Source organism: Alligator mississippiensis, chromosome 1, assembly GCF_030867095.1.
Source record: "Alligator mississippiensis isolate rAllMis1 chromosome 1, rAllMis1, whole genome shotgun sequence".
In the NCBI taxonomy this organism is placed as follows: domain Eukaryota; kingdom Metazoa; phylum Chordata; order Crocodylia; family Alligatoridae; genus Alligator; species Alligator mississippiensis.
In genome coordinates, this window is record NC_081824.1 from 429,427,049 (window position 1) to 429,441,646 (window position 14,598).

Here is a 14,598-nt window from a genome sequence, read left to right on the forward strand (position 1 = left end):
GAAAATTACAAAAGCTTGGAGATGCCTTTATATAAACCAGTAACACTAGATTCTGGGTAGGAGGATCAGATGCCTCATCTATAAAATGTAATTATATTTATATAAAAACAATTTAGCATACCCGTACAGCAGATCTGCACACTTATGAAAGGGTAATGCGATCGTAGATGGAATCTGTAGTTTTTATTCTATTAAAGTAGATGTCACACAACAGTTAGCAGCAACTTCCCTCCTTGCAATCAAAATTGCCATTAAATTGAATTTGGTTCTTCAGCTAGGACCCATATATTGATGCTAGGACAGAGCATTTTCATGTTTGTGTTAATAAAAGGAACACAGGCAAAGTTCATATGCAGATTTATGAAAAATAAATTTATTACATAACACCTTGTTTTTAACAATGTTCAATTTTTTTTTTATTCAGAATACTTGCGTCATTCATGTAAAATAGTTTGATACAGTACATTGTATGTTTTTCTTCAAATCCTAAGGCTCTCCTAACACCTTATCCTTCGCTGTAAGAAGGGCACCCCTAAACAACGTGCGAATGTATTTAAAAAAAATTTAACTGAATGAAATTTAAAATCCACTACACCAAGCCGGTTCTCAAAAATCATGACGAAATATCTGAATGGATGCTGCACCCTTTTTTTTCTAGGAAATATTCATGCTTTTTAATCTCAAAGCATGCTCACAAATCATTAACACCAACAGGAAAAATAAAACACTGTCTATGACAATCATTTTAGTTTGTTTGCTGAACCAAACATGTTTATATCAATGACAACATACTCATTTTACTATCGAATAGCAGCTTTAATACCAGTCAAGTCATAGATTTAAGAACAAACAAAAAAAAAAAAAGCCCAAAAACATATGTTGGAAATTAATCTTTGGGAGGTTTGTAATAGCTGGAAAGATGCTAATCTTTTCATTTTAAAAAAAAAAATCTCATTGTAGCAATTGTGTTGGTCATAAAACATTGATTTATGTGGAAAATGAACCAACCCACAAAAGTCACTAAAAATAAACACATATCAAAATTGTCTCAATTTTGCTTCTTTTTTTTTTTTTTGCCATGTGAACATATACTGTATGCTTCAAGTACCAGTTAAAGGATTTTGTGTACTATTGGTCAGATAATGTTGTTACACCAAGAGAATTCACCACATACAACAACAAAAATGCTTGCCCCTAGCACATTTCACAGCTTCAACTGCTACAGACTGTCACTGAAAAAAATGCATCGGTCAGTCTGAACCATGTCAAGTAAACTATGGAAGTAGCATATCCACAACACAAACTGTGCTAGCACTTTCTCTTCAAGTCTAACCCAAAAACAGGTACAATTTGGGAGCCACTACTCCAATCTGTGAAAAGTGGTGGAACTTGGCTATCAGACATTTTGAAGGTGTGGTTGTACAGTACATTCTTGTGGCCCGAGCCAGGTTCCAGGCAGACAGCTGCATGACCAGTCCTGCAGCATGAACAACAGTGCATTGACATTATTCAGGTGCAGCTCAGTACCGGTGTGTCTGATGTGAGTACTGTGGAGGCTGCTGGGAGGTAGTTGAATATCCCATGCTGCTCTGTGGCTGCGATGTGCTTGGTCCAGGGTTGGGATAGGCAGCATGGGGATTGGAACGCTGAATGAAGAAAAGAGAAGAGAAATTATCCTTAAAAGGGGATGCCATTACAGAAACTGCGATACCCACATACTTTTTGAGGTGTCTATGCTAATTATTGCCACAGAGGTACTAAAGGAAACTGTCACAGTCACTTATATTTCTGGTACTATTTGCACTTACTTTGAATTTGATTCAAGTTACTAAGGATATGAACACCAGGAACATGTATTATAAGCCAACATCTTCAACAATGCTCTCCTGGGGCCTCTTCTTCCTCCAAAGTAATGAATTTGGGGCTACAGGTGATAGGGGCAGGTATATGTTGTTTGTCATCATTCAGTATTCTTTTCTTGGACATGTTTGCATAGAAGCAGCAGTATGAGTTCAGGGGTTTCCAGATGCTCAAGGAAGAAAAGTCCCTGCTACAAACAGCTCACAAGCAGGTCAAATCGGTTACTCATAAAAGCTATCCAGGACCAAATGGGGGATCACAATAGGGAACCAATGCTTCAAAGCCAGGTTTCTATATATAAGCATAAAAAAGAAGAGCAGGGGGGATACATCCCTTTGTAAAGTCAGTCATTAGTATGGTAGGTGAATACTCTGCTTGAGCAGCACATGTGTTTATAAGGACTGAGTCAAGTGCTGAGTCCAGTCATGGTGTGGAAGGGAAAAGCTATAGCTACAGCAGCACTTCCTATCAGCAGAAACAAATCAGCATTGCAGAGTAGTGTCCACAAGATAAAGGAGCTGTATGATATTTAACTGCACTCTTGAGAGACAGACTAGTCTCTCAAACAGATGCATCAAAGCAACAGAGACATCGATTTCTACACAACAGATATAAAAGGAGTTTAACAGCAAAAATTTCCGCATCTAGTTTTTGGCCAAACATGCTGCAAATGCAGAGAGAACTGAAAAAAAAAATCCTTTAGAAGTTGAACTGTTTTCAAGCTAGCTATTAAGGTATTCTTTGTGATAGTAAAAATTAGGGAGACTTCTATATCCTGAAGCATTTATTTATTTAATAAAATTCGGCCTGTTACCAGACCCAGGAAAACAACACAGTGCAACAGGTAAAATGAGAGGGGGGAAAAAGTAAAAATCCCAAACAATCTCCTCTCCATGTTCAACTGTATACCCACATGCTCCTCAGCAAAAAGCTCACAGAAGCAAGACAACTTTAATTTACATGCTGTCACATTAAATGCATCATGTGACATTTTTGAGGCCAAGGGATGTGGAAGTCTACATACCTGGAGGACTCTTACAGGGGTAAAGAGGAGGGATTTATAAACCAACTTTCTCCAGACATTCAATCAGGGTTTTAACAGTTTTTCCAACCACTAAGCAGTCCTAGTAAACTTCCCTGTAGATGGTGGTCCCTCTCCAAGGCCTTAGATATACAGAATGAGCAAAACTCAGTGAAGGATGAAGTGACAGGTCTCTGGTCAAGAGTGGTATATTTGACATTTTCACATGTTCTGGCAAGTAAAACCAAATAACCAAAAATAATCTTATTTCTCAAAATAAAGATTTTTTTAGGGGTATTTCTCCCTGAAGCAGGGAAGGAAGAAAGAAGGAATTGGTCTATAGCCATTTAAACTGCAACCCCCTTGGGCTGAGGAATCTTAGGAGGAGAAGCAGAGAAATGTTCTTTCAGAGACCTGAGCCCATCAACAAGTAAAATGATGGTTTTGGGGCTGATAAGCTTGTGTCAGTTCTCTTCACCTTCCACATACCCTTTTCGCTGCAGTTTCCTGGCCTCATTGCAAGATTTGAGAAAACCTTAATGCATTTTTGAAAGTCAAACATTATGCCTTTCAGAGGAAGAGTACAAAACTGGGAGCAGCCATCTACCCTTGGGCCATCAGCATGGGCAGTGGAACACGGCCACCATTTTGTTGTGGCATCTAAAAAGTCTGCAGCTCCACACCACCATCATCATCAGTCTGCTGCCACAAATGCAGGTCGGGCAGCTTCAGTTCAGCAGGGTGAGGAACAGAGGCTTCACTATATAAAGAAGGCTGTTGGGAAGCTGCTTTCTTATCTCCTCTCTAGGAAATCCATCCTATCTGCATGCTGTTCAGGTCTGCCAGGGGGATGTACACTGCAATGTGTGCTGGGCAACGTAGTTACTTTCAGTCTGCAGCCGTACTTCTCCTCTAGCCCACAAACCTTCACTGGTCAGGCCCCACAAGTTTTGCTCTCCTTCCCATCGCCTGCAACATTCCCCAAGGTTGCAAAAAAACTAACAAGGCCGTAAGAGATGATCCCACCTTGGCTGTTTCTGTTGTGATCACAGCCCTCTCACCCACTGCAACAGTTTAGGAGAAGAGGGAATAACAAAAAGAAGAAAAAGAGAGGTGGGGGAGGGGTGAATGAAGGAGACAGAAGAGGAGAAAGGAAGCTATCTGGGAACATTTGCATGCAATAACTAAACTACAGTTACTTCCCATGGCTGTGTTGGAAGAACTGGTGCTCTGGGAGCTGTTTGCAGCCCTAGTGCTTGGAAGCCCCTGCGCGGCTTTGACAAGGGCTGAACTGTCATTCCTGCATTTCTTGTGGTAGGGGGATGGGGACTCCTTTGATGACACATCACCTTTCAGTCAACAGACTTTGTTCCTTGTCAGGTTTAATCACTTTGTTTCTTTCCTCCTTCCCAGTTTTAAGGCCCAATGGTCTTAAACTTGTATTCAGAAAAAGTCTAATTATGGGCAATTATTAGTTTTAATGCCAGCTTGTGCACATATGTAAAAAGACTTCTTTCTGTAATATATACGGGTCTCCAAAAATCCATACAAAAAGCAGGAAAAAACATTCAACCTCTCAATGGCTGCAACAATAAACAAGAAATGGATGTCAGTGGAGTGAGAACAATGAGGAAGGCATGTGGCTGGTTTCAGTGTGATAGGTGGAAAACCTGAAGAGTCCCTGGATCTACTGGGGGCGATTCAGAGTCCTTTGACTTCTGACTCAGTAAACCTAAGTCTTTGCTCAAATAAAAGATCTGGGATTGCTCTGATTTGCAGACTCTCTTTTGAGTTGCAGGAGATGGATGGATTGGAGTGAGGAGCATGCTAATAATGAAAGTAAATAGAGCTGCCCTCCCCAGTATACATATTCCTCGATTCTTTATTCTTCAGCTGTGTCACTCAGCACAACAGGAAGATTAAAGGGAGATTCAGCTGCATCTGCTTTCTTCAAAGACACAGAAAGAAAGAAAGCAGCTGAAAAAATGCCAAAAAAAAAAATCTCTGGACACTGACTGACTTAGCTGCATGCCAATTTAAGAGGCATCAGTCCTGAATAGGAAAATATTTTGCAATGCATACTCCATTGAGAAAACGATTATATTTTGAGACAGGCTTTTCTGCACCATGGTTAACGTTTAAAAAAAACCCCAAACAAACAAACCAACCCAACCCCAGAACAGAAGAGAACTCTGTCAAGGTGCCTGAAGTCTACACGCACAACAAGACCACCCTAAAAACTGGTAAGGAAGTGAAGAGGTGCTGGAATATAGCTGGTGAAGTTGGGGGGCATTTGGCTAATATATAGCTTCTGAAGAAGGAATTATCAGGTTCCTGGAACATTTGTGTAGAGATTAGGTAAAAAAAAATATTACTTTAGAGAACAGGGCTAAGTCTCTGGATTGTCTAAGGACATCTAATCAATCTTCCCAAGAGCCAGTTTTGAAACTCAATTCAAAAGAGTTATTGCACTTTTATTATGGGTCTGTGGAATAGTAGGTTGAACAATGGGAAGCTATTTTACAGAGATAGGATCCTTTTATCTTTTGCTTTCCTTTGGCTTCCTCTCTTCACATAATACATGCATGATTTCACCTTTCTCTTCTTCAAAAGCTCACTCTTTTCCAAGTACCATGCTACCCCCTTTCTCTTTTTATGTTCAAACTTATTCATAGTGCTTTATCATCTCACTATAGTTTATTTTCTTCCATTCCATCCTATGCATCTTAAATTTGTTTTTGCTGCTCGTAGTCAACTGAAACTCCACGTCACAAAAACTTCCAGTGTCTAAGGTCAGAATCAATAATGCTTTCTCATCCTCCTTGGTACATTAGCCCCTTTAACTTGATCTGTCCTGCTTTGGCTTCCATGACTGCTCTTTCCTGGTTCTTATAGTTCTCTGTTTCTATAGAGGATCCTCATACCCCTCTTCAGTTTTCCAGGGGGGTTCCACCTAGCTCTATTCCTGGTCATTTCTTCATCCTCTGCACTTTAGGTCTGGGTAATTTCACCTGAAAATATAAATTTATCTACTACCTTTAATGCTAGTGACTCACTGATCTACCATTCTGCTCCAGACCTTTTTCCTTCTGTGTCCAGTCTAAAAATTGCAGTCTGTTTCTGACATCTCCCCATGGATGTCCAGGCACCAGCGAGAAAAAGAGATCTTAACTCTTTCCTACTAAGTCCTAATCCTCATATCTTTTCTGAATCACTGTGGACATCACCACTATATTGTTGTCATTTCTGGCCTGCAACCCAGGCATCATCTTTCAAACTTTTGTGCTTTCTCCCCCATTCAAGCCACCTGCTTTGATAAGCTCCTTTAAACAGACAAAATGCTAACCTCACTGTCTGCCTTTGAATCCCTGCTAAAAAAAACACGAAAACTCTCTTTTTATGACACCTACTACGTAATAACTTTATGGCCAAGTTGCTGGTTTTATGGAGACCACTGATGATGACCCATATTCCTGAATTACTTCCTCAGTTGGACAGTCCATCCTTTTCTTACTTTACAATATTGTCAGTTCTTTGGGGCAGGCTCCTAAATGTGATAATAATGCAACAGGTAAACAATTCTAACTTGACTTGGATCACAAGCTGAGTTGGCAGTTAGGTACATTACCAAAGAGAAAATAAATGCAAGGCCATTTTCTAGAATCACTTTTAGACTAAAAATAAGAACTACCTGCAGTGCCATAAGGTAGCACTACATAAGACCCAAATATACAACAAATGGAAAAAACAAAGTGGAGGTACCTGATAGTCTGAGGTCATAATAAGTCCACCTGAGGTAGTGGTAGGAGGAACAACTCTCACTTTTTTCAATGGGGGTCCCTGTGTATGACTGTTGTCTTGGTTCCCTGGATGACCAGTTCCATTAGTATGGTTATTGCCCTGCTGCTGCTGCTGGTTCTTCTCAATTGGTTAAACAAAAGAAAAATTCAACTCAAAAACCATACAAAACCAGAAAATGTGAAATACTCTAAAAGTCAAAAGGTATTATGACACTGTACTTCAATCCTTACTTTGTCTCCTTTATCATCAGGTTCTTCTTCTGTTAGAAACTCTCGTTTTGGGTAAGGGATCTGACAACCTGCAAAAACACTGCAGAAAAAGTGAGTCTATATACGTCTGCCTGGAATCAGTGAGGTTAGTCATGGAAAAGACCTAAAATATCTAGTATCATTGAGTACAGTTTCATGTTTCCTGAGCAACAGCCTACTTAAGTCTTTGTGTTCACACTTATTTCTTTAATCTTTCAATCACTTCAATTATTCTCCTCTAACCTTCCACCAATTTTCATGTGTTCGTGGAAATGTGGTCACCAGACTGACTTGAGACATATTAGAAGCAAAGCCCCTGCAAATACAGATAGCCCTCTCCCCCTTAATCCAGTTATGACAATTCATAAGTTTTGGACTAAACATATCAGTAATGGTCTGGGTGCTTAAAAATTTCATCATCAATGAAACATGTTAGCTGACACAACCTGGAAACACTTTGAAGCCTTGATTCTCACTCTGAACAAATGTAAACAAAATCATTTGTTATTTCTGCTAAGATTTTTCTGCTCTTAAATTATATGAATATGGTTTTCTTTATAAGCAACTTTTTTTTACTAGTTAACAGATTTTGTATTAACAACGTTGTTTTAATATTAAAATACCAATATATAGTTGGGAAAAAAGTATTGACCTGAGAGCAGTTTCTTCAAAACCAAACTATTCGCATATAGTGCTGGAATATAAAGACAGGTCAGGAACAGTTGTACGTATTTTGCTAAGCTCTGCAAAATTAATTTCATTTTAATTAACTGCTATAAAGATACTTTATAAAGGCACTTCATGTTTTATAAAGCCTTCCCTAAATAATGGGACAGAATGATAGAGGGGATGTGTTATTGGCCTTTCTAAGAAAATAGGGATAACCATGCTCTTCGCCCATCTTGGGGAGCTTTATCTCACCCTTTTTTTATTCCTAAACTTTCTTTACTCCAGAAGTCTTCCTTGGCAGATGAAAAGAAACACTGTCTACACAAAATGGATTTAGGCTGTGAAATATAAAAGCAGAGAGAGAGAACTGAACTGTTTTCCTCCACCCACTGAATTTACAACAAAGGCTAAGACAGAAAAATGTAAACTAATTAGTGAATGTCATCTGGCATTCTAGAACAGAAAATGGGACCTGCAGGCACTTAACAGTTGTCCACAAAGATCTGTAGCATGCATAATCAACCTGTCAGTGAATAACAGGATTAGTGCTGTGACTAATGGGATCAAAGTTTCATAAAGCCAGAGATTAGTAAGAATGCCACTTAATTTTGAAAACCTCAAATAGCATTTTGAAAATTAGTTTTTTCTTTGCTTGCAAGCATTTAATTCAGTATTCACATAAATAGGCAGACATTTACCACAGGCAGTAAATAAAAAGCATATATTTTTATAAATCTCTGGACATGCTCATGGATTAATAAAATGACCACTTACTCAGATGTGGGAAGTGGATCTTCTAAGAAATAAGGATCCTGCATAGCCTGTTCCGAGGTAATTCTTTTTATTGGATCCATTGTAAGCAATTTCTGAAGCTAAACAGAGTTAAACACAAGAAGTTCAGCATTATCAAAACGATTTATGAAAACCTTTTCACCACTATATTCCAAAGACAAAACACTCATCATGCAACTACCCAATCTCTAAGTCCCAAATATGACTTCCCATATTTGGGAAACATGTTTTCCCCCCTTTTTAATATTAATTGAATTTACCATTGAAGAACCTGTTTATGTATAAAATAACTTAGAACTTACTCAATTAGTTCTGCTCATCAGCGCTGTATACAAAAAAAAAAATCTTAAAATTTCTCTCTGCATTGGTTTTTCCTGTTCTACCTTTGCAAAACAACAGTTTACATGGAAGGATGAAGTTCTCAACACACACAGTTACCCTGGATTTAACACTACTAATGTCTCATTGATATGCACACTTAATTCAAAGAAGTTACCTTCAAGTAATATGTAAACCAGTGTTCTGGCCAAAACCCAATATTCATGTTAGGCCATTATTCACATTTTCTATATAGCACCATTGTAACCCAGGGTACTTTGAAGACATTTATAGATTCATAGATGTTAGGGTTGGAAGGGACCTCAATAGATCATCGAGTCCGACCCCCTGCATAGGCAGGAAAGAGTGCTGGGTTTAGATGACCCCAGCTAGATGCCTATCTAACCTCCTCTTGAAGACCCGCAGGGTAGGGGAGAGCACCACCTCTTTTGGAAGCCCATTCCAGACTTCGGCCACTCTAACTGTGAAGAAGTTCTTCCTAATGTCTAGTCTAAATCTGCTCTCTGCTAGCTTATGGCCATTATTTCTTGTAACCCTCAGGGGCGCCTTGGTGAATAAAGCCTCACCAATTCTCTTCTGTGCCCCTATGGTGAACTTATAGGCAGCCACAAGGTCGCCTCTCAACCTTCTCTTGCGGAGGCTGAAGAGGTCCAGGTGCCCTAGTCTCTCCTCACAGGGCTTGGCCTGCAAGCCCTTAACCATATGAGTGGCCCTTCTCTGGACCCTCTCCAGGTTATCCACATCCCTCTTGAAGTGCGGCGCCCAAAATTGCACACAGTATTCCAAGGTCTGACCAGCACCCGAAAGAGGGGAAGTATCACCTCCTTGGTTCTGTTCGTCATGAATCTGCTGATGCATGATAAAGTGCCATTGGCTTTTCTGATGACTTCATCACACTGACGACTCATGTTCATCTTGGAGTCCACTAGGACTCCAAGATCCCTTTTCACTTCTGTGCCTCCAAGCAGGTCATTTCCTAGGCAGTAGGTATGCTGGACATTTTTCCTCCCTAGGTGCAGCACTTTGCATTTCTCCTTGTTGAACTGCATTCTGTTGTTTTCCACCCATTTGTCCAACCTGTCCAGGTCTGCTTGTAGTTGTTCCCTGCCCTCCGGTGTGTCCACTTCTCCCCACAGTTCTGTATCATCCGCAAACTTGGACAGAGCACACTTCACTCCCTCGTCCAAGTCACTGATGAAGACATTGAAGAGTATAGGTCCAAGGACCGAGCCCTGCGGGACCCCACTGCCCACACCCTTCCAGGTCGAAGCCGACCCATCCACCACGACTCTCTGGGTGCGACCCTCTAGCCAATTCGCCACCCACCGGACTGTGTAGTCATCCAAGTCACAGCCTCTTAACTTGTTCACCAGTATGGTGTGGGATACCGTATTGAAGGCCTTCCTGAAGTCTAAGTAAACAACGTCAACCCCTACTCCTGCGTCCAGGTGTTTTGTAACCTGGTCATAAAAAGAGACTAGATTAGTCAGGCATGATCTACCTGCTACCATGCTGGTTTCCCCTCAGCATAATTTTTCCTGCCGGGCTCTCGCAAATGTGAGCCTTGATAATTTTTTCAAAGACTTTGCCTAGGATGGAGGTGAGACTGACTGGCCTATAGTTGCCTGGGTCCTCCTTCCTCCCCTTCTTGAAAATGGGGACCACATTGGCCCTTTTCCAGTCCTCCGGGACCTGGCCCATGTGCCATGAGACTGCTTTTCACTCTAGGTACTGTCAAGACATTTGTCCTCTACCAGAACCATGAAGACCAAAGTATGAGTGCTAAAAACAAGGCAAAGGATAAAAATATTCCAATAGGACATTAGAGAAATTCAGGTTGACTATTCTACTGGAACATGTGTAAAGATGTCTTGAGAAAGCTTCCACACAATTACTAGAATGGCTCCTGTTCTTCCACAATCAGAAATTCAAATACCAAAGATAGTAAACATAGATGGGAAGGAGAAAGACCAAGACTTCTAAATGCAAGATAAATTAGCGATTAATATGAAAGACTAGCAGCATTTCTATCTAAAAGTGTGTTATGAAATAATGATAAAGAAGCAGACAGAGACTGGTCTCAAAGGCAGCTTACAGTCTCAAAGACTGTAAGCCTGTATGTATAGGGTGCTCTTTAGGTCTAAATTAAACCCAGTAGAAATCACTGATCTAACCCTTAAAACTATCAACACATGGTACTACTTTTATAATTTATCTATAGGAGGAGAGAGAAACAGTAGCATTACAGTAGCTGTTGGTGCATTTATATGACATGTAAGATGCTATTGTATCTCAACACCAATTTTGAAGGGAGCACACCTAAAAATCTCTCACTCTCTCTCCAGATCCCAGGCATTTTGATGGCCTTATTCTGAGCAGAGCAGGTTAAGGTAGTGATCTTTGTATTGGTCTAAAAGGGATGGTATGCAATAGGTCCGTATTCCAAGAGCACTTGACATGCACCAAGAAAGCTCTGGTTCCCATACACAAGATGCACCTAAGCTGACAGTCAATCCAAATAATATAGCTATGAAACAGGAAGTCATGAAGAGTGACAGGGTTCTCCGTGTATTTTAGGCTAATCCCACAGAGGACTGGGAAGATAAAAGAAGTCAATTTGTAATTTCACCATGCACTACAGCACCACAAATGGTATTCCACAAGCAAATTGCTATATTTTCAACCAATTGGTGCTTTTTAAGTGGAGCTCTGCTGCAAAAAGCAACTATACAAAATAGGCACTTCCTGATTTGGTGTCTGCTTCTTGTACATATTCAGTATTTAGTTTCAGGGCATGTTTTTAAATGACTTTTCTCCTCTTTACTGCAGAGCCTACTTTAGTTCTTCTTCCGGTCATCAACATAATGGTTTACCAAGCTTCAATTAGTTCCAACTGCTCACTGAGAGAAGTCTTTAAGGAAGTTATTTTCAACTTGCAGCTTGAGATTCACAGCAGCTCTTCAGGGTCTGCACGTGGCTTCTGTGAAGTAACAGTTCAAATGGAATTCTCTTTGTCTTGTTATCTTAAGCATTGCTTAAAGACTCTCTCAGCAGCCAGGAAGGAGTAAAAAAGGATAGCCAACATGTTGAACAGCATTAGAGACCACAAATTAGCAATGCAATGCCCTAGCTCAGTGCTATGCTGATTAAATTATGCTGCTAAATCAGATGTTGAGGAGCTGTGAACACACTGGATCATAAATTGGAATGATAAAAAAAAACCCAGAAGCTACATTGAAAAAACAGAGATGAAAGATTATGCAATCAATGTGAGAGGAGAGATCAGACATTTTTTGTTCCGTTGTGTAGGATGGCAGAGGGTAAAAAAGCAAGTTCCTCACAACTTTAAGTGAGGAATTAAAATATTGTCTTGCCTTAGCAGAAAAGAAAAATGGTACAGAGTGCATTTCAGCTCTGCAATGCCATGAAACCCTTTCAGCACAAATCCTATTGTTTGAAGCTGGTATAATCAGAAGTGCATGTGAGCAGGAGATGAAGCCTTGTCTAACTGTTCAGAAAAGGCTTGGCATTTCAACACACTGGAAGCAGAGCTTCTGTGTGCATGGATATCTGAGCATATAGCTCTCATGGGAGAGAGTAAGGAAGAAAAAACAGAAATAATAAGAAGAAAGAGGCAACATGGAAAGAAAAGGATCCCAGAGAAATTCCCAACAGATAAGTCGTGTGTGTGTGTGTGTGTGTGTGTGTGTGTGTGTGTGTGTGTGTGTGTGTGTGTGTGTGTGTGTGTGTGTGTGAGAGAGAGAGAGAGAGAGAGAGTCTATGCATGGCTTCACATGTAAAAGGGAAATATGCGGCAAATTTAAGTTGGGAGCTTATGAAAAATATCCAACTGCAAAACTGGAAAGGCACTGCTGAATGCTCCATACAACAAAATTCCACTGGAATCAGGACTATATTGCAATTGCACTGGGATATCAGAAAGAAATACAGTATAACCTCATAAATTCAGCATGCTAGGCACCAAGCACCTGCCAGAAATTTGAAAATTTTGGATTTTGGAAGCCAGAGTGGAGGCCAGTCCCAAGGCAGTGGCTGCACGCAGAGTCGGGTGGTGGATGGCAGTGTTTTGGGGGGGGGGGGGGGGGGGAGGAAAGGAGAGCAGCAGCCAGTCCAGGAGCAGCAGCCATATGTGTAGTGGTGACACAGGGTGGTGGACGGCAGTGGCAAGCTTCCGCCTCCACATCTGGCAGTAGTGTATTTTAAAAAATTGTCAGATTTTTAAGAATTCCGGATTTTTGATGTCCAGATTTATGAGGTTATACTGTATAGGAAGGATTATAAACAAAATACCCACGTCCTTTAATTGCTCTGATTCAGACAATGAGAGCCTTTACAGGTGTGTGTGTGTGGAGCAGAAAGAAGCACATTAGACAGAAGACTCCTGAGTATACCTAGGAGGGACTAATACAAACCCCATTAAGGCACATCCAGATGAGACTACACATGCAGTTTGTGCCACTGCAAACTACACGTGCTGCACATGAATGCATTCACCATGCTGCTAACTTGCAGCACAGTAAGTTTTTTTGACACCAGGAGATCCCGGTGTAAAAAAAAAAGTCACCGTGCCAGAAAAAAGCAGGGCAGCACACATGGTGGCAGCATGAGCTGCCCGAAACTGGAGTCGTGATCCAGCTGCCGGCCAGGCTCTGTGTGCCTGGATCACCACTGCAGCAGCCTCTGGAGGCCCCCAGGACCCCAGGTAAGGTTGCAGGGGCCATCCCATGTGCTGGCCCCCGTCTCCCCCTTGTCCAACTCAGGGTGGGTTGCTGTGCGTAGAGCATGTGTGCAGGGACATTCCCTCGGAACAGCTAGCAGTGGCACAAAAGTGTGCCACTGCTACTTGTCCCCAGAAAAATGTACATCCCCACTAGTGGGAACGCACCCTTACAGTCTAGCTGAGTGGTTCTCTTAATCTTTTTAGACTCAAGGCACCCCTCTAAACATACCAGCTCTTAACTTTTAGCTGTTTCTTGGCTATGAAAAAAATTAAATAGAGAAATTCCTCTCTTGCAAAGAGCCGAGAAGGACTATAACAGGTCAGGATGTTTTTGACACTCTGGATTCCTTTTTGAAATCTCTGGGTTCATCTTGTGAACTATGTGTAGGCGCTCGCAACACCCAAGAGAGGTAAGACTGCATGGCCCCATGGGGCACTTAAAAGGATCTGGCAGCACCTTGGTTGAAAATCACTTGTTTGGCTTCATTGGCTTGTTACAGGGTGTTTTTCGGGGGTATATAATGACACTTCCTAGTGTTCTGCTCTACCCCACCGCAGAGGTGGTAGAATCAGCTATTCTGGAAATCTTCAAGAGGAAACTGGACAGTCACCTTGCTGGGTCCATCTGACCCCAGCTGTTTTTCTTGCCTAGCACAGGGGGGCCGGTTCCGATTATCTTGCGAGGTCTAGTCCAGCCCCTAACAATTTATGAATCTACCAGGGCTGTCCAACTGGTGGCCTGTGGACCGCATGCCACCATCAAGGGGTTAAATTGTAGCTCCATCCTCTCATCAGCTGTTACTCCCTTCAGTTGCAATAGCTGCTGGAGTCTCTGGGCTCTCCCTCGCTCTCTGGCTGCTGTTTTCTGTCTCTGCCTGAGGGAATAGAGCAGTACAGAGCAGCACAAATAGTTAAAGGTGAGGAGCAGGGTGTGTACATACCCACATATTGCAACAGGTGGGATGAAACTGCACTCACGTGGTGCAGCAATGGAGGGGGGAAGGGCACCCATTACGAGAAAGCGCCCACACGGTATGACTCCCTGGGGCCACGACAGTTTGCGGCCCCAGGGAACTTGAGAAGCTGGACAGTCCTGCGCTACACCTAAGATTTAATTTTTGTTCCTA

General features: G+C 41.5%; 1 protein-coding gene across 5 annotated transcripts in view; it reads right to left on the reverse strand.

Annotated features, from left to right (window-relative positions):
- Positions 1-351: 351 nt before the first annotated feature.
- CDK8 (cyclin dependent kinase 8) overlaps positions 352-14,598 on the reverse strand; it is a 126,903-nt gene continuing 112,656 nt past the window's right edge. For 4 of the 5 annotated variants that reach the window (XM_006274418.4, XM_059720344.1, XM_019497370.2 and 1 more), the window contains 4 exons: positions 8,374-8,471; positions 6,913-6,991; positions 6,644-6,802; positions 352-1,646 (listed from right to left, as the gene is read on the reverse strand). In XM_006274418.4, the coding sequence (XP_006274480.1) occupies positions 1,521-1,646; positions 6,644-6,802; positions 6,913-6,991; positions 8,374-8,471 (462 nt within the window). In that variant the 3' untranslated portion in view covers positions 352-1,520. The remainder of the gene's footprint in view (positions 1,647-6,643; positions 6,803-6,912; positions 6,992-8,373; positions 8,472-14,598) is intronic. The other variant, XM_006274419.4, reaches the window with a different exon arrangement.